This window comes from Haemorhous mexicanus, chromosome 15 (genome assembly GCF_027477595.1).
Source record: "Haemorhous mexicanus isolate bHaeMex1 chromosome 15, bHaeMex1.pri, whole genome shotgun sequence".
Taxonomy (NCBI): domain Eukaryota; kingdom Metazoa; phylum Chordata; class Aves; order Passeriformes; family Fringillidae; genus Haemorhous; species Haemorhous mexicanus.
In genome coordinates, this window is record NC_082355.1 from 16,937,280 (window position 1) to 16,956,622 (window position 19,343).

The window sequence follows — 19,343 nt, forward strand, 5'->3', positions numbered from 1 at the left end:
CGTTTCTCATGCTAATTAGGCCCAGGCTCAGTCCTTCTCCTCTTTTGGGTCAGTGGTTTCTTGGGCCATGGGTCAGTGGTTGTGACCTGGCCCTGCTGGAATTACCTTCTACCCAATCAGAGCTGATTTCAGCCCAGCTGCTGAGTTGGCTTTATCACATTCTTCCTTATCTTGTGGGTTCTGCCAAATGTCCTTGTGTCTATAAATTCTGCCTTGTGTCCACCATCAGTGGTACATCCTTCTTTACAAGCTTCCTCAACCTCCCTGGGGTCTGAGGTCATTGAAACTTGTCCAGCCCTAAACCTTAGCAAGGCAATTCCAAGTAATTTGTCCTTCTAACACTTGGACATCACTTACAGCTTGTTAGGTGCTATTTGTTCCAGGGATTAAATCTCCCTGCTTGTTGATGTGGCTCGAAAGCATACAAAGATCAAGCACCAAAGAACATCCTTCTTTAATTTATTCTGCATTCTGCAACAAAAGGGCAGCACCCTGTTTCATAACCCCCTTCTCATTCCGTGTTACACTGGACAAATCGTTAACTATTTCTCACTGAGAATGAATTCTTGAAATGTCAGCGTCATTTGCAAGGTGACTCTACCAACAAGTGATCGCTCTTTGGAACACCTGGACATCACATAGAGCTCGTGAGCTGCTGCTTCACGGACACAATCACCCTTCTTGCTGATTAGGCTGGAAAGCAGACAGCGATCGAAACCCGGTGCACACATTTTCTTCCGAAATGTTTTACACATTCCTCATTGCGGGGACCAGGACCCCCTCAGCGCCCACACGGGACCTCCCGGCCGGGCGGCGCTCTGCGCGCGCTCCATGGCGGCGGGGCCGCTCTACCCGCGCTCTATGGTGCCGCCGCCGCTCTGTCCTCGCTCCGTGCCGCTGTATCACCGCTCCGTGGCGATGCTGCCGCTCCTCCCTCCCTCCCCGTAGCCGCCTTTGTCCCCGCTGTCCCCTGTGTGCCCGTTGTGCCCGCAGTCCCGGCCCGCCGTGCCCCCGCCGTGCCCGGCCGCCCGCCCGTCTCTGTGGCCCGCGCGTTCCGGCGGGGCGGGCGGGATGTGGCGGCTGCTGCTGCTGGGCCGGGGCCGCTGCGCGCCCACCCCCGCCCGCCCCGCCTGTGCCCCCGGGCTGGGCGGCGGCCGCGGCCGCAGCCCCGAGCGGTGAGTGCGGCTCGGGGGTCCTCCGCCCCGGGGCCGGCGGAGCGGCCCGGCCTCACGGCGCCCCTGTGTGCGGTTGTTGCAGGGCAGCCGCGTGTCAGGATGGCCCGGAGCGAGGAGGACGGCGGCAGCCGCTGCCCGGCCTGGTGCGCCGCTACTCCGTGCGGGAGGCCGTCACCTGGGTGAGGAGCAGCGCGGGGACACCTCGGGGGATCCCCGAGCCGAGCCGGGCGGGAGCCTGGCCGTGTCCGCTCTCCGACCGGTTCCCTGACCGTGTCCGCTCTCCGCAGGGAGCTGTGGGCGCGCTGCTGCTGCAGCTGCTCCGGCAGATCGCGGGGCTCCGCTCGCTGCAGGACGCCCGGACAGAGCGAAGGCTTCCCTGGCGCTCCTCGCTGTCCCCAGAGCCCGCAGGTCAGCGGCTGGGGCCCGGGAGGGCGGCGGGGGGCGGCCGGCTGGGATTCCTGCCTTCCTGCCTCGGGCTGTGCTCAGTGAGGCCGGGAGAGAGCTGGGAGAGGCTCGGGGCCGCTCTCGGGCCCTGGGGAGAGTGTCAGGAGAATCTCTGCTTCTTAACGGGTGGGTGCAATCCCACTCTGTGTGCCTCTGCCTTTGTTTTCCGCTCTGGATTCTGCTGCACGAACTTTCCTCCTGCTTGTCTGTGTTGTCAGAGGACACTGAGTACATGCACAGCCCGGTGCTGTCGCCTGGAGCAGACACAGCCTTTGTGCTCTGTGTTACAGTGGTGTCTGAAGCCTCAACCAGCAGTCCTGGCGAGCAGCTGGGGGCCCAGTTCCTGCAGAAAGCAAGTCCAGAGGCTGTAGCAGAGAATTCATCCTCAGGCATCCCCTCGGGGCAAGGAGAGAGGCAGCCCTGGGCAGAAGCAGGTATGTGCCATGTGCTGCGGGGTAGGATACTCATGGCAGAAGGACCTGGGAGTCCCTCCAAGGCAAGCTCAGAGCCAAGGAGTGTGTAGCCATTTATTGACATTAGAGGAGGCAGGTGAGAGTGGAAAGGCAGAATTTCAGAGAGATGAATCAGAGTCCAGAGACAGGAGGAAAAAACCTCCTGAAGGCAGAGACAAGGCTATGCTGTAACTGCAGGTGACAACAGCTTTCCCAACAGTGCTCTACCTTAGCAGACTGATTGCAGCATCCAGTCCTGTTCTTTTACTGTGGACAGATGTTTGCAGCCAGAAGGATTCAGGAGAATGCTGCACCATTGATCTGGGAGACTGGTGTACATGGTGTGAAACTGGAGGAATTATTCTCTTCCTGCAAGATGAGGATGCATTTCTGAGCTCTTATGCCATAGATAAGACAGTGGAAGGAGGTATCAAAGACATTATTAAAATGAGTTTTATAAAAATAGAAAGATAGACTCCAACAAAATTGAAGTCTTGCCCAGGAAAGCATGTCCTGCATAGAGAATTTAAAATCACACCAAGGAAGATCAGATGAGGCCTACAGCTCACTAGACATGGAAACACTGATAATGGCCTCAGGAAAGTTGTTGGAAGCAGGAAGCCTGCTGGAGCAGGTGGCAAGGGGACAACATTCAGTAGTGGTGTAGAAGAGGCACATCAGGAAATCAGCCACAGATGTTGGCTGTGTCACAGGATCACAGACTGGTTTGGGTTGAGAGGGACCTGAAAGCTCTTCTTGTTTCCTGCCATGGGCAGAGACACCTTTCATTATCCCAGGCTGTTCCAAGCCCTGTCCAGCCTGGCCTTGGACACTTTCAGGGATCCAGGAACAGCCACAGCTTCTCTGTGCCAGGGCCTCAGCACCCTCACAGGGGAGATTTCAGATGGTGAAGGTGCTGCAGAAAAGGTCGGAGCTGTTTCCCATTTTCTGCTTGCTTTCAGAGTTTTGGCTTCCTTCTGTGCTGATTTCAGCTACTGCCCCTCACTGCTTATCAAACCTTCTCCTGCCAGAGGTTACCATTCCCATCAGTTGGCAAATGGAGCATTTTGTTTCCATGTCTCCTAATTAACTCCAGGAAAACAGCCAGGTTAATTTACCTAAACTGCCAATTAGACTGTTTAACCCATCTGCTTTAGCCTGGAGCATATTAAGAAGCACTCCAGCACTGGCAGGTGACTGGACATGGACCTCTGGGAGGAGTGGTGGGAAGAAGTGGAGACAGCAGTGCCTGCAGTTGGCACAGCTGAACGTCCTGGAGTGCCTGTGTGTCTGACAAACAGCTCCTACTGAGAGTCAACAGGAAGAGCTTTTGGGCAAACTGATACATTGAACAGTGACAAGTCACTAAGGCCACATGGTCTTTGTTCAGATGTTCTTGAGAAGCTGGGAGATCACTGAGCCTCCGAGGACCATCTGTAATGCCATGCTCAAACCTGCTCTGTGGCCAGCTGAATGAGCACTGACAGATTGCACAGCCTGGCTTTTAAAAAGGGGTGGGTGGCTGTTGGTTTGAGGCACAGAACTGCAAAAAAAGGTGATTCTAATTTGATAGAAACTCTGTTACAGGATAGAGGTGTCAGATGCTGGGATGAGTGGGCTGTATCAAAGGTCTTGGAAGGATTTAGGAAGCCATTTCTCAGGCCAGCTTGCTCCCTTGCAGAGACTTGAGAGAGTTGTAAATCTGTTAAGACTTCTTTGGAGAAGTCAACAGGCATGTGGAGCAAGATAATCCAGCCTTTAGCTTTCTGAAAATCATCCAGACAGGACCTAAACCAAAGCTATCTAAAGAATTAAAGCTAATGTGGGGGAACATGGATGGGTTACTCTGGGGCTGGTAACTCCTTAAAGCACAAGAAAGTTTTCACAGTGGAGAGCCATTACTGTAGGATTCCCCTGTCCTTTGTTAAACCTGTTCTGCTCAGCACAGTCAGCAGTGATTTGGAGAACAGAGGTGATGAACGAGGCAGCAGAAGCAGCAAATGGCACAAATTTTTTCAGGACAGTCAAATCTGAAAGTCACAGGCAAAGGTTGCACAGAACCAAAGCCAGGATAATTCCCAGGTGGGTTAAACGAGTGTGCACAGGGGAGTGTGGCTGTAAATACACACACAGAGTGAGGAGTGTCAAATTAATAATTGTCTTGCAGAGGGAACATTTAAAGTCACTGTGGATGTGCTTTTGATAAGGTTAAGTCAGTGCTCGGCAGCAGTGAGGCCAATTAAATGTTAATTATGGAGAAGGAAGGAGCTGAGGACATGGCAGTGCTGTGGGTTCATGTGAGTCTGGGATGCAGCCATGTCTTGAGCACTTAAGGAAAAGACAGTGCCTAAAAAACAGAGACAAAACTGCAGAGAAAAGATGACAGGGAGACAATTACATCCAAACACAGACTGACTCTTCAGCTTAAAAAAAAGAAGTGGTAGAGAATGTGCTGGTGCTCTGTGAAACCAAAAATGTTGAGAGGAAGAGAATAGGAACAGGCTTTTTCATAATGCTGATATTAAAAGGCAGCACAGAAGGGTCAGGTGGCAAGTTTGGAAAAAAGCAAAAGGCATTTTGTGTTTGGCCGGTGCCCAGGTAAATTGTGGAACTCGCTGCTACAGGCCAGAAATACAAGTGGGTTCCAAGAAGTGATTAGGTAAAATTACACATTGAAATGAGACTTAATTGGTCCAGCCAAGCCTCCTGCTCAGATCACAGAACAGCTGATTGCTGGAAAGTTCTGCCAGGGAGAGCGTGACTTTATAATCCCTGCTCCTCACCCTTTCTGCCCAGGCATCTCCAACTGTCACTTGTCAGAGATAATATATGTCAGAAATAATTTGATTTTGCTCCACACATAACTCCTCGGGTTACATTCCACATTTTCTTGTGCCTCCATTTTGTGGGAATTTATGGAGAAAAGTCAGGGGGAAGAGATTTGGTAATGTGCACTGAAGAGCCTGAAAAAATGCAGGCTTTTGTCATGTGAGAAGTCCTGGGAATCTTTCCATGGAAAGTGGAGCTTGATGATCCCTTTCTTTCACTACATTTTGCTTTCTACAGAAAAACCTGCCTGAGGTACAGGATTTTTTTTCCCCTGGTGTTTAGCTACTGAAAGAGGGTGAGGCTGGCAAAATGAGGATGCAGCAGGAAGCTGGGGAGAGCAGAAGGAAGGGAAGGACAGACGCCTGGCAGATGATACAGGGGAATCTGGTAGCAAAGCCTTGCCATGAGAGAGCAGAGCTCAGAGAGCAGCAGAATGTACCCTGGCTGCTGCCAGCAATGGCAAGGGATCTTCTGGAGAGAATTCCATGTCCTTCCCCTTTCTCTGGGTGTTTCAGTTCATTTCCACACTTGCTGGTGCTGGTGTCCCTGTGCAGTGACAATCTGCTGTTGTTGTGGCAAAGATCTGTGGGATGGATCCCAACATCTCAGCTTTCCACAAGGGCCATTCCAATTTTATTGGAAGACAATAGGAACAAAATCTATTCCTTTGTTTAAAAAGAAAACTTCAGGAAATTACCTTAAAACTTGCTTTAAGTAGCATTCTAGATATTGCTACCAGCAAGTCCTCGGCTCTGTGTTCACATCTTATTTTTTTCCATGCAATTTCTGCCTCACTCAGAGGCTTTTTGCTGGAAGTTAAAGGCACAGAGTGAGCAAGCAGGTGATTACAGCCAGTCTCAGTGTTACAGCAGCTGAATGATGCCCTGGGGAGTTGTATTTTACCCCTGGCAGAACTGTAAAATTCGTTATTTCAATTCCGAGATTACAGACATTGCAAAAGTGTGTTTTCATTTCAAAGCACAATGAAACCAATTGGAAACAGTGAAATTTTCCATGAGGCACAAATGCTGGATTTTGGCCAGCTCTTGTTGTGACTTCGTTCTCGTGGATGTTTTGGGATGAGCAATCTAGGCTGTCTAGGAGAAGATTATTAATTCCTCATTTGGAGCTAGCTGTGAGCAACACTTGATTAGTCCAGGATGAACAGCGAAGAGAGACAAAAATATTTATGAACTGCTGAGGATGTGAGCATTGGGCATCCAGAACACTGAAAGCTGCAAGACTGCATGGAAAACAGAATGTGCAGTCACGTTGCATCATAGCATGGGTTTGAAGAAGTACAAATAAAGTCCTGCAGAAAATTCCACCTGTGATATTCCCATCTTTTAAACGTAACCTGAAGAATAATTTAGCTTGCCCAGCCTCAGAGGTGATTCTGAGGGAATTCAGGTCCCCCAGAGCAGCTGTGGCTGCCCCTGGGTCCCTGGAAGTGTCCCAAGCCAGGTTAGACAGGGTTTGGAGCAGCCTGGGCTGGTGGGAGGTGTTCCTGCCCATGGCAGGGGTGGCACTGGGTGAGCTTTAAGTTCCCTTCCAGCCCAAACCATCCTGGGACTCTCTGATCCTTCAGGACCAGGGCTGGGTGTCAGGATGGGTTGGTCCCTGTGCTTTTTTCCAGACGTTCTGTGGGATTAGTAACCCTGATCTGTGGAGTGAGGAGGGGTTTCCCATGGTAGAGGGGCACAAGGTGCTTCTGCAGGCTGACAGAATTAGTGCTGTTAATTTTTCATGGTTCAGTGGTTTGTCCAAATTACAACATTTTCACAGTAAATGAGGAGTCTCTGATTTAGGAGTAGACACCCATGCAAAATGTACATTTTCTTTAAAGTGTGGATGTACTAATGCTGTTTAAACAAGTAGTGGGAGAATTCTTAATACAGACCATTTTTTTTCCATGGGATTTGCAGTTGTTTGTGTGGCAAAAACCCAAATTACATCACAAGGGAGATACACGATAGAGCCTTACAGTGAGAACTATCAGATGATTTGATGCCTGCTCTGCAAAGAAACAGAAAGAACAACTAATAAATTCACAGATTATACCACTTTAGGTGGAATGCTGCATAGAAGTCATGTTTGCCACAGTGATGTTGCTTGTTGGGTGAGTGGGGCCTGTGCAGATAACACACATTTGAATACAGCCAGGGGGGAATTGTTTGTCTGGGAATAATGAGGCTGCAGCTGGCACACAGGCCATGGCTCCCTGCATGCTGTACAGCACAGGCACTGCAAGGAGCACTCCTGCCTGCTGCACACCTCATTGCTCCTGCTCCTGGAGCCAAACAGTGCCAGGAATCCAGGAATCAGGCCCTAAAAGGACATTTTGTTTTGCTTGTGTTGGCTCTCACACAGCTTGAGAGGGAGGCATGGGGAGGGCACAGCTCTGGCTCAGAGTGGTCCAGGCTCCAGCACCTGGAGTTCAATGTCCTGTGGGATCCAGCTGCTTGTGGTGACCTAGGTTAAAAATCCTTGGCCTCAGGCTGTCTCCTCTTTGTGGAGGTCATTGTCCTCTTGCAGTGGCAGGAGTGATGGCACTGTGACCACTGCCAGCACAGTCCTGCTCTGAGCAAGGTGGCTTAGCTCGGGCTGGAGATGCTCTGTCAGGTAATTCTGATTGGAGCTGGTGACAAAGTGCTGAACTTGTCCCAGTGTGCCTGAGAGGGCTGATCATCCCCTGGCACAGGAGCAGGGCTGTGCCCTGCAGAGAAGTGACCTAGAGAAGGACATGAGGAGGCAGCACCTCAGCTGAGGGTTGGGTGTGATGCCCTGGGTGAGCTGGGAGCTGCAGCAGTTCTGATCCAGGTAAACTGGGCATGAGGAGGTGATGTCACCCCTCCTGTGGCACTGCTGAGAGGGGCTGCACCTCAGTAACCCCGTTGGAAATTCAGGAATAGTAGCAAAAAGTCATAAAATTAACCAAGGCTGGCAGAAAATGCTGCAGTTGAAAGATGTGAATGGTGCAGTCTTTATAGAATCACAGACAGGAATCAAGAGGGGCTGATTAGTCGTGTCAGGACTTTCAAAAGAAGGAATTGGCTTTTTAGTAAAGAAGAAAAAGCCTAGAAGAGCCAGTGCCTGGGAGCAGAAACCCAGAGTAGGAGTACTTTAATTTGAAATGAAGCACAGGGGTTTAAAGCAGTGATTACAAGTTACTGGAACATTTAGGAAAAGCAGAAGATTCTCTACTTTTGGTGTCTTCAGATCAAAACCAGGGGCCTTTCTGGAGGAGCTGCAGCCACAGGGCTGGATTCCAGAGCTTGCTTTTGCTCCAAAGGTCAGACTGGTTGGGGTTCTTTCTGTTCCTGATGTCCCTGACTGAATAAGAGATCAGACCTTCAGGAAAGAGCTATGGAATAGAGAGGATGAGAAGAGGCCAAGATACAGCCCTGCTAAACTTGCTTTTTTGTTGGATTTTTTTTTAATGCAGGGGAATTCCAAATCCCTGTGAGCTCCAGGGTGGGGCCAGTTCTCCACAGTGCAAAGGTAAGGTTTCATTTCCCACCCCCTCTGTTTGCACCTTCCCTGCAGGAACACATCCCAGAGCTCCCCAAGCACAGCCTGAGCAACACTCACACACAAGACTGGGAAAAAAAGGAAGGTGGGATATACTGACCTCTGCTATAGCCAGAAAATTCCAGGATTTACAAACTGCCATCCCCATCTTTGATGTATCTGTGTAACAGGGCTGCTGGCAGGGAAGCACTGAAAAGAAATGGTGAGAAAAACCAAACCAAGCAACCAAACAAAAAAATAAATTCAGCAGCACCAGTGTGATGCTGTGTATATGCATTTTGATGCAATCTTTCTCTAGGTGATTACATGCTGTTGCTATTTTGGTGTTTACCAGACAACCCATGACTGGGGAAGGTGGTGTCACTCCAAATGCTGCAAATCAGGGCTGGCTTCTCTCTCTCTGGTAAAGAGGGAAGCACTTGGGGCTTGAAGAGAGTGCATCAGCTCGAGAGTCACAAGGCCATAAATTATATTATTGTTCTTGTTGTGATTAAACCTGCCAATTTTTTGCAATTCACATCTTAGATGCAAATAATTCCTTTTTTAAGATAATCACTCGGCTGAGCAATCGCTCAAGGACATTGTGAGCAGAGTGAGGTAAATTCAGCTTTTAGCAGAGTGAGTTCCTGCAAAAAGGCACCAAGGAGGAATTTGCTTGATCTGCTGAGGGGGTGACCATGGATCTCTCCATCCTGGGAGGTGCCCCTTGTGCAGGGCTGGAGGAAGAGCCTGCATCTGGATCATGGAACAGCTCAGGGAGGGGCTTGGACCTGTCTGGGCCTCTTGGGAGCAGCCCTGAGCCAAGGGGCATTTTCCTGATTCCCCGTGTGCTCTGAGCTCTGCTGCCACTCGATGGCACTCGGGGTGTGGAGCTGGGCTGGGCTGGGCCTCCTCCACCTCCCAGGCTGTTCATTGCCCAGGAGGAAAGGATTTGCTGTGCCCTGCAGGATTTCAGCAGCACAGGGCAGTGCCCAGTGCAGCTGAGGGGGCAGCTCAGCTGGCACTGGGTAAACCAAAGGTGTGAGGGTGTTTTGGCAGGGACTCTGCTCTGGGCATGATGTGGCTGAGGGAACAAGGGCTAGTGTTATTTTTGGATGGGGGAGTTATCTTAGAATCATGGAATATCCTGATTTGGAAGGGATCCACCAGGATCATCAGACACCCCAACAATCCCTGGCAGTGCTGTCCAAAGGCTCCTGGAGCTCTGGCAGCCTCGGGGCCGTGCCCATTCCCTGGGCAGCCTGGGCAGTGCCCAGCACCCTCTGGGGGCAGAACCTTCTCCCAAAATCCAGCCTGAGCCTGCCCTGGCCCAACTCCAGCCACTCTCTGGGTGCTGTCCCTGTCCCAGAGCAGAGCTCAGAGCTGTCCCTGCACTGCCCCTCCAGAGGAGCTGCAGACTGCTGAGTAGGATGAGGTATTTGCTGAATTCTGAAAGGTCTGCTGGTGCCTGAGAGGCTGCACCAAGCTCCCTGGCCAAGGGCAGGGGAGCAGTGTCCATAGAGCTTCCCCAGCGAGGTGGCTGTGTAGGACAGGGAGGGTTTTGTGTGTACACATGACCTCACCCTCCTGATGACTGAACTACCATACAAACAGGTCTCACTGCTTGGCTTCCAAGCCAGCATCTCCTCTAGGGTTGATGTGATTTAGCTCTCTTTAATAGCTTTTTTCTCTGACTCCTCAGGGTGACCCAGCTCAGCGAGGGCATTTAGAGGAAGCCGCTTTCCAATTGCAGCAGATTTTCCGAATTGATATTTCCATTGCATTGAATATCCTTGGTAATGTGGAGTTGGTTTTGTTTTGCCCTTAAACCACAGGTTTCTCATTTTGGAGGACCTCCAAATGGTTGCAGGTCTTGTGAGAAGGCAGGGATGGCAAATACCCAAGCTGAAGCCTCCTTTCAGCAATTTTAACTGTGCTTGGAGAGATTTATTGCCCTTTGTCCCATCGTGCCACCTGATTTATCTCAGCATATTTCAATCCAGGCTTGCTTGAAGCCTGCACTGTTGTCCTGACATCTGTAGCTGGAAATTAAGCCATCTCTGTCTTTTTTGCAACACAAGATGTCATATCCTTGTATCCTTCTTTTATTGTCTGAGCTCACGGTTTTCCTGGCAAGCTGAAGAAGCAATTGCAGGATTGCAACTCTAAGAAAAGCAGAAGGAAGATGCAATGAGCTAAGAAAAGTCCCTGCCCTATATACACCACTAGTTGCAGAACTGAAAAGCAAGTTCTTTCTTGTGTGAGCCATACGTTGTGTTAGCCTGTGATCCCTCCCTGCCACAAGCCCAGAAAAATCCCTAAAATGCAGTGTTGCCATTTTTCTTACGGAAACTGTGGAAGGAGGGTTGGTGAGCCAGCTGGAAGTGGCCCAGAGCACTTGGCGTGAGCCAAGGAAGGCCCAGTGGCTGTGGGGGAGGTTGCTGCATTGGAGGCTGGGTCGTGGCTGTGTGCTTTTCCCTGTTTTTCATGGTTTGGGCTGTGTCTTCCTCAGGGATCGAGAGCATGAGGGCGGGGCACTGCCGGGTGGCCTTCACCTGCTTCAAGCTGGCAGCAGATCGGGGCTACAGCAAAGCCCAGTTCAACGTGGGGCTGTGCTACGAGCATGGCAGGGGCACAGAAAAGGACTTGGAGAAGGTATCCAGAGCCTGCCTGGGGAGTGGGTGTGGGAGCACACATCAGGAGAGGGATTTGTGCTGGGTGCTTGGAGCTTTGTTCCTTTTACGTGGCTGGGAAAGTCATGGAATGTCCTGAGCTGGAGGGAACCCCCAGGGATCATTGATCCTGCTCCTGGCCCTGCACAGACACCCCAACAATCCCCCCTGTGCATCCCTGGGAGTGCTGTCCAAATGCTTCTGGAGCTCTAGCAGCCTCAGGGCTGTGCCCTTTCCCTGGGGAGCCTGGGAGAGCCCAGGCTCTGAAGACTCAGTAGAAAATGCTGGAAATAATAAAAATTGCAGCTTTGCAGAGCTGCTTTCAGTGTCACCAATCCCCTCAGAGAGGTGCTCTGAGATCCCTTTCCCACAGCTTCTGAGGGTTCTCCAGGTGCACAGGCTGTGCTACCAGCACCCAGCGGGGTTCCAAGGAGAAACCTGTCATGTTGCTGTATTTAAGACACCACTGCACATCCCAGGGCTTCTCAAATCTCCAGTTTGGCTCCTGTAACTCCAGCCTGCCACCTAGTGCAAGCTGGCCAGCAGCTGCTGGAGCTGGGAAGAGCTGCAAAGGCAGCTTGGTTTGAGTCATGGTTGGCCCAGTGCCACCCCCTTCAGCTCAGGCAGGGTGGTTCCAGGGCTCTGGGCTACTCGCAGTCCACTGTCTCACCTGACCCAGCTGATGTTCTGCTGTGGGAGGGATGCAGCTTGTGATGGGTCTGGCCAGAGAGGTGAAGCTTGAAGGGAGCCATGTCATGTTCAGGGCATGCATCAGCTGGCTGTCTCTCTCTCTCTCTCTCTCTCTCTCAGGCAGGTTTTTATTTCTGTCAGGCAGCCAGCAGCCATCACCCCATGGCCCAGTACCGCTATGCCAGGTACCTGCTCCAGCACGGCCCTGGCAGCCCCTGGGACAGGCATCACAAGGCTGTGGCACTCCTGGAGCAAGCAGCTGGGGCTGGCATCACAGAGGTTGGTGTCCATAGGTCAGAGAGCCCTGACTGAAGGGTTGGAGCCACATCCTAGACAGCACTGGAAGGGAAAGCCTTCTAAAGCCTCCCTGCTCGCAGCATGGGGGTTGGAACTAGAGGATCTTTAAGGTCCCTTCTGAGCCAGACCATTCTCTGATTCTCTGTTTATATTCCTGACAGTGTCTGGGAGACAGCCCTGCCTGCAGACAAAGCCACTGTGCCACACGTTGGTTGGCTGTTGTCAATGGGGCTCTTACATTAAACCTTTGGCTAGGAGAGCTCACCTGTGCTTGAAAACACAGCTCAGTTTTCATCTCCTCTCAATTCCAAGAGTACAGGTCACTGTACTGGAGGAACTTCCAGTGCTTGCAGAGTGAACAGATCCTCATTTTGTGTCTGTGATTTTCTGAGATGACTCATCTGTGCAGATCTGTCTCCTGCCCTCCTTTGCCACTCCAGGAGATGCATTTAGGCATGTGCCATCTCGCCCTGGGAATGCCAGGCTGGCAGTGCCTGTCCCTCCTGGAGCTCACTGACTAGGGGGTGCATCTGCTGGATCTTGGTGACAGGACACGAGTGGGAGCCATTCCCTACCTCTGACTCCCACAGGGAGTTTGAAATGATTCTCTGGCTCTCAAATGTGAATTCTCTGTGTTTACCGAGTCATGCTGATTTTTCTTAGGGCAGCCCTGGCTCTCCAAAGAGCCCCTGCCCAGACAGGGTCCTTACCACGCTGCCACAGTAACCTCAGCAGCTTGAAAAATCAGTTAAAAAAACGAGTAATTAAAATCCTGGCTGATCTGGAGCATGTGGTTTTGTTGCAGGCACAGGCTTATCTTGGAGTGTTCTACATGAGGGGGCTGCAGCCTCAGGAGAAGAGAGGTCTGAAGTACCTGCTACAGGCAGCAAACAGTGGGGTAAGTAATCCTTCTGCCAGGGCTTGTCCTCAGCTTGGCAGCTGCAGGTGGAGGATTTCAGGGTTTCTTGGAAACGGGAGCAAGTGCCAGGATTTTACTGCCCAGTGTGAAGGGAGAGAGTGGAGCCTTGGTGCCTCTTGGAGAGGAGATAGGCTCTGGGCACAGACCCTACAGAGACAGCCCTGTTGGGCTGGAGGAGTTCCTACAGCACCAGTGCCTCCATCCAGCTTCAGCATTGTACAGCTTTCCCATTATGGAGCATCTACACCCTCTTCAGTCAAAATCTTTCACTACTGCCTCACTTGGAGAACTTCATTGTGTTTATCTCAAATCTGTTCTTCAAAATTGGCCCATTGTTTCTCTCCTTCTATAGAGAGGATGGAAAGACTGTTTCTGGATTTATTTTTAAATTCAGGCATCTTTAACGTATTGAAACACTTGAATCTCCATTCAGCCTTTCCCCATTGTTGCTGTTTCTCTTCACAGCTCATGCTAGATTCCCAAGAATCTTACAGCATGCATTTTCCCCAAGTGGCCCAGGCTTCTCTTTCTTGAAGGGCAGTGCTACAGTGTGGGCACAGCACTCTCCTGAACCCCCAAGCATTTAGAGGAGCACAAGTGTGGATCCCATGTCTTGCAGCCAGGTTTCTGCATCCCACAGTTCTGTTTCTTGCCATTGTCCCCTTGTTTTCAGCTGCATTGTAATGGCCAGGTTTTTTTTTTTTTTTCCCCTGAAGAACCTGTTCATTTTAACTGCAGTTCCCACAGCTTTTGTGCAATGGAAAATAATGAATAGCTGTTGCCTCTTCTGCTGGCTAATAGTTGTGGTTGTGGTGCCCTTTAGTGTGTCCTCTCTGAGTCATTTCTTTTGCAGGCTGCAGTGCTGGTTTAGTTTGTGCCTCTGTGTAGTTAAGCTGTTCTACTTTGCTTGTCAGTCTTCTGTCTATTTTTCTAATTCTCCTTTGACCATTTTAAGATGCTTGGACTAAAAGTGGACGCAGGATGGAGGTATGCCATGGATCTCACATAATGAGCTCCTCTGCTTTGTTCTGCATTCCCTTCCAATAATTCCTAGCCCTGCTTGCCCTTTGCCTGGCACTGAGCAGTGATGAGATGGTCTCAAGGAACTATCACTGTGTGATACCCAAATTTCTTCCTATCAGCACTACTTTGCACTTGGCAGTACTGTTTCCTTTGTGACTGTGTTGCTCATTCGTTAGGTGTGTGAAATCTTCTTTAATTAATTCTTTATAATAAGTTTGAGCATTTTGAATGGTCATTTTTGCATCATTGTAAACTTTGCCACTTGGGTTTTCACCCTCTTTCCAGCACAGAGACACTCTCAGTCTGCTGGGACATGGCCTGACTTGCCACAGCAGCTCAGACATCACAGTACACAGTATTTAGTTCTAAATCTGCTGAAGATCTCTCCTAAGCTTCATCCTTGGCTCCTTTTTTCCAGCCTGGAGTCAGAGGTTTATGCTGAACAGTATCACATTGAGTTATCCCATTAAACAGATGATTGGCATTTGTTGGTAATGCCTTAACAACACAAAATCTGTCAGGTAACTGCAGGTCCTCAGGTGCACCCCTGGCATGTTTTGGTCAGAGTTTCAGGCCCCAAGCATCCTTCCCCATCTCTGCTGCTCAGCAAATGCTGTGGATGCTTCAGGGCCTCAGCCTTGAGGGCAGGCTGATGGTGGGCTCCCTGGGATGGGATGTCCCCATTTTCCTGGGAGAAGGGCTCCATGGACAGGTTCACTTCCCATTACCCTGCAGTTGGAATTGATGTTTAGTTGGCTGAAAGAACTCTTGGCATGGATGAAGCAAGGACAGCACAGTTTAGTACAAATCCAGAAAAAGGAAAACAGCCCCAAAAGTCACGGATTCAGCGTTTCTCTGGTTGTTCTCTCTGCTAGAGCTGAGCTGGGAACTCTGACAAGTGTTTTTCCAACACAAGAACTGTGTTCTGCTTTGTTTCCCACTTTTTATCCTCCCTGATTTCCCACATGCAGCCACAGAATACAAACCCCTAATAAAGAGCTCTGTTGGAGAACTGAGCCTGACCTGCAGATTTCCAAGGGTGTTGCAGTCATTTCTGCCCTGCTGATTTGGGGCTCTCCCCTCACTGCAGGCTTGGCTCTGAGGTGTTCATCCTGTGAGAGATGGTGGTGCAGCTCTCCTGACTGAACCCTATCTCTTGTCACAGCTGAAGTGCCAATCCTTCAACGTGTTTATCTCATCTCTAAAGGAGTTTATTGCTGTCATAAGCTGAGACTTGCAACATTTTGCAAAGCACCCACTCACTGAGTTCTTCACTTGCCTCTACCAGCTACATCCTAGACAGCAACACTTGCAATATGTTCTTTTCTAGTGGCTTTATTAAAACTTGCTACTTACTTGGGGTTTTTTTTTTCTTCCTTTTTTTTTTTTTTTTTCTTTTTGCAAAGCCTTGTTTAGATCATGTTTCTGGCAGTCACACTCTTCAGGCTGTGCTGCTGGCTTTGTTGCTGGAAAGGTCTGTGTGACCACAAGTCCGTGTAGTCTTTTTAATGTCTTTCAGGAGTGTCATCATCCTGCTTTCCTGCTCTCTGAGACCCTTTACCTCCCAGTGGATCTCAAGGATAAAATGCATAGCTGACATATAAACATGTCATGGGTTTGGCTTTGGCTTCACTGCAGTGCCAACCTTTGCTTTCCACTTTGTTCCCAGCAGTTACATATGTCTGAGTGGTTCAGGTGCTTTTTCTCTAGTGCATATTTGCTTCATTTACTTCATCTCTGCTGCCTGAGATTTCTTCTGGAATAAAATGAGGTGAGGCTGAGCAGGAGAGTGCTGCACTGTTGTGTTAAAGGGGAATTTCCCAGCCCTTGGCAGCAAGTACCTCTGTGCCATTTGTGATGTTTTTACAAGACTTGGGCTTGAACTCTCTTAGGGCAGTCTCAGGGCGTGCTCGGAGTTTGGGTGGGATCAGGATGTGGCGCAGTCACTGCTGCCCAAGACACCTCAGCTCTGACCTCTGAGACTACTGGGATGCTCTGCAGAGGCAGCTGCTCCTTTGTTCCCCTGCCACGGCCCTGGGTGTTGAGGGGAAATCAGTGAATTTAATTGGAAAGGGATAGGAAGGAGCAGAGCCAGAGATTATGCTTCTCTTCAGGGGACTAAACTACTGAAGATACAGCCTGGGGGATGGAACAGTAAACTTAGCAAGGTGACCAAAGACAGAGCAGTAAACTCTGAAGAAGGTGCTAAAGACTCTCTGTTTCCTTTCCTGTGTGACTGCTGTGCCAGGATGCCCAGAGCAGGTTCCACGTGGGCGTTTGCTACGAGCAGGGCCTGGGAGTGCAGCAGGACCTGGCGGAGGCGCTGAGGCACTACCGGCAGTCGGCAGCCGCGGGGAACAGGCAGGCCCGGGACAGACTGCAGGCATGGCAGCAGGAGCTGCAAGGTACCAGGGCCAGCAGGGCTCCAGGAGCTGGGGCACTGCATGGGCAGGTGGCCCTGTGAAAGTGGGGCCTCTGTTGCCAGAGGAGGGCTCGCCCAGGGCCACGGCACAAAGGAGTTTTTGTCTGAAGGGAAGGCGCCATTTTTCCTCCTCAGTTCTTTCCAGTCCAGCTGGAGAAGCTCTTCTCATAGTATGATGGGTCACAGAATTATTTCTGTTGAAAAGACCAACTGTGTCCTGGGGGACACCAGGCCCAGCATCACCAGCTGGGCCAGGAGGGTATTGTCCTGCTCTGCTCTGCACGGGGGCAGCCTCTCCTCCAGTCCTGCAGGCAGTTTTGGGCACCACAGTATAAAAAAGGCATTAAACCATTAGAGAGTGTCCAGAGGAGGCCACGAGGATGGGGAGGGTTCTGGAGGGGAAGCCTTGTGAGGAGCAGCTGAGGGCACTTAGTTTGTTCAGCTGGAGGAGACTGAGGGCAGAGCTCATTGTGGTTTTCAGCGTCCTCCTGAGGGGCATCACAGGGCTCCAGTATCTGCTCCCTGTGACCAGGGACAGGACCTGAGGGAATGGCTGGAGCTTTGTCAGGGGAGGTTCAGGTTGGATACCAGGAAAAGGTTTTTCACCCAGAGAGTGGCTGAGCAGTGGAACAAACTCCTCAGGGCAGTGGGTACAGCACCAAACCAGTCTGAGTTCAAGAAGCATTTAGACAACAGTCTCAGGCACAGGGTGGGAGTGTTGGGGTGTCTGTACAGGAGTTGGACTTGATGATCCTTAAGGGTCGTCCAGCTCAGGGTGTGATTCTATGGCTGTATGATCAAGCCCAGCCTTTGCCAGTGTCATTAATACCTTGTTTTTCTGTACTTTCAGATGTGCACACAAAGCATCCATTCCCTTCAGGATTAAGAGCCTCCTCCTCCAGCCCTGATTTCTGGACTATTGAGCCTGTGTCTGCAGGTCTGCACAGCAGCCAGCCAGGACAGTGTGGCCTCACCTTGCCCCACTCCTGGAGCACAGGCACACTGCATGTGATGCTGCTCAGCAGTGCAGGGTGGAGCTGTGCCTTCAGAGCAAGGACAGTGCCACTGGAGCTGCAGGGCTGGGAGCCCCAGCACTGCTGGCAGTAGAGCAGGCAGTGAGTGACACCAGCAGGCAGAGGGCAAGGCAGCCCTTGGTGTGGGCTTGGAACCAGGCTGGCAGTGAAAGGAAAGAGAAAGCTCTCTGTTCATGGAACAGGAGGCATTTTTAAATACCTGGGCTTTGAGAATAAACTTTGTGATATCTCCTGCACCATCAAGTACTCCACCTTCCACAGAGGGATGTTGCTTCTGCACCTGCATTTCTGTATTAGAGCCATGCTGTGGCTGCCCCTGCATCTCTGAAAGTATCCAAGGCCAGGCTGGACAGGGCTTGGAGCAGTCTGGGATAGTGGAAGGTGTCCCTGCCATGGCAGGGGATGTAGAACAAGATGAGCTTTAAGGTCCTTCCAGCCCAAACCATTCTGTGGTTCTGCACCACAGTGGTGTGATCTGGGGTTCTAATTCCAGTAGCCCTGCATGTCTTGCTCATGGTCCCCCAGGGAGGTTTACAAGCCACCATATGGGGATGGTGGCAACTAACCCTGGGACTGTCCTGGCCCACACCCTGTGAGGCAATTTTCTTTCTCCAAGGCAAGTGCCCACAGTACTCCTGCTACCAGCACAGGGTAGGCTGGCTGTGTGTTGCCATTATGGCAGTTTAATCTGCTTTCAGACCTGAGCAAGCAAGAGAGTGAATTCTCATCATTGGGCAGAGTTTTATATGGGATGTGACAGATCCACCTGTAGCAGTGAGGTGACAGCTGTCCCCGGCCATCCTGCACCATGTCAGTGTCCTTCTGTCCCCACTCTTTCTCCTGCTGCCCTGGCAGGGAGCTGCTCCCACGGGCACACCTCTCTGAGACTCAATGAGCAAGGTTTGCTTCGAAATCCATCGTGTCCCTGTTTGCTGAGCATGCCAGCTCATTTTCAGCAGAGTGGATAAGGGATGCTCCCAGTGGGAAGGCACCACTGGCAGGCAGCAGCAGCAGGCAGCTGGTGTGATAATTTCCTCCACTGGGGCAGCTGAATCCGGAAAAAGGCATTTGTTCACACCAGTTTAAACTGGTTCAAGGGCATCTGTGCAAGCTACCCGGCTTCCTGTGGCCATGGTGCTCTGTATAGATCAGGCTCTGCAAAACAAAGGCAATGGCCCCATCCTGAACTTCTCCGTGCAGCAAGGGAGGGGCACAGCCAGCCCTCAACACATCTGATTGTTCTTCTGGTCTGCTCTCTCCTTCTGCTCAGACCAAACTTTCTTAGACCATTTCCTTTATCAAGCAGGATACAAGGAGCAGGAAATTCCTGGGGTGGATTTCCTATGCTGTGATAATCCAGAGCGCGCTTACGCATCGGTCAGGATGGGAGAGGGGCTGGGGGGGCTGAAAGCAGTTTGCAGAATCAGGAAATTGAAACAAGAGGGAGGAATTTGTCTCCTTTTAAACCTGCTTGTTATAAGGTATTTTTGTGTAAGGACTTTCCTCTGACAGGGACATCAAAGCAACTTTGCAGAGGGAGATGTGAGGTTGTGCTGGCTGTTTGTCCCTCTGCCTGTGCTCACAAAGTGCAGAGGAATCCCACAGGGCTCAGTCACAAATGCCTCCCTCGTGGTTTGCACAGCTGCATCTCAGAATCTGGCTCTCTGACATTGTTTTGGTGCAAGAACCTGTTTTGTTTGTAAAACAAACCAGCAAGAGATTTGTGTTAGCAGAGCAGCAGCACGAGCTGGCCAGGCCAAACCCATCCATGGATGGATGCCAGACATGGGCTCATCTGTACAAGCATTTTGGAGACTCTAAATAAAACAACATTTTGGATATTAAAAAGTCCACCTGGGGAAATCACACTCTATTG

The 19,343-nt window shown here is 50.8% G+C and overlaps 1 protein-coding gene across 2 annotated transcripts; it reads left to right on the forward strand.

Moving 5' to 3' along the window:
* The first annotated feature begins 1,056 nt into the window (after window positions 1-1,056).
* On the forward strand, window positions 1,057-19,335 carry DELE1 (DAP3 binding cell death enhancer 1). Of its 2 annotated transcripts, XM_059860524.1 has the most exons (11): window positions 1,057-1,175; window positions 1,258-1,354; window positions 1,463-1,583; window positions 1,910-2,053; window positions 8,346-8,401; window positions 10,113-10,206; window positions 10,923-11,065; window positions 11,893-12,051; window positions 12,875-12,967; window positions 16,260-16,416; window positions 17,284-19,335. In XM_059860524.1, exons 1-11 carry the CDS (start codon window positions 1,072-1,074, stop codon window positions 17,538-17,540), a joined length of 1,425 nt encoding a protein of 474 aa, XP_059716507.1. In that variant the 5' UTR covers window positions 1,057-1,071; the 3' UTR covers window positions 17,541-19,335. The 2 variants fall into 2 exon arrangements, with proteins under 2 accessions (XP_059716507.1, XP_059716508.1); XM_059860525.1 differs by lacking the exon at window positions 11,893-12,051.
* The last annotated feature ends 8 nt before the right edge of the window (window positions 19,336-19,343 follow it).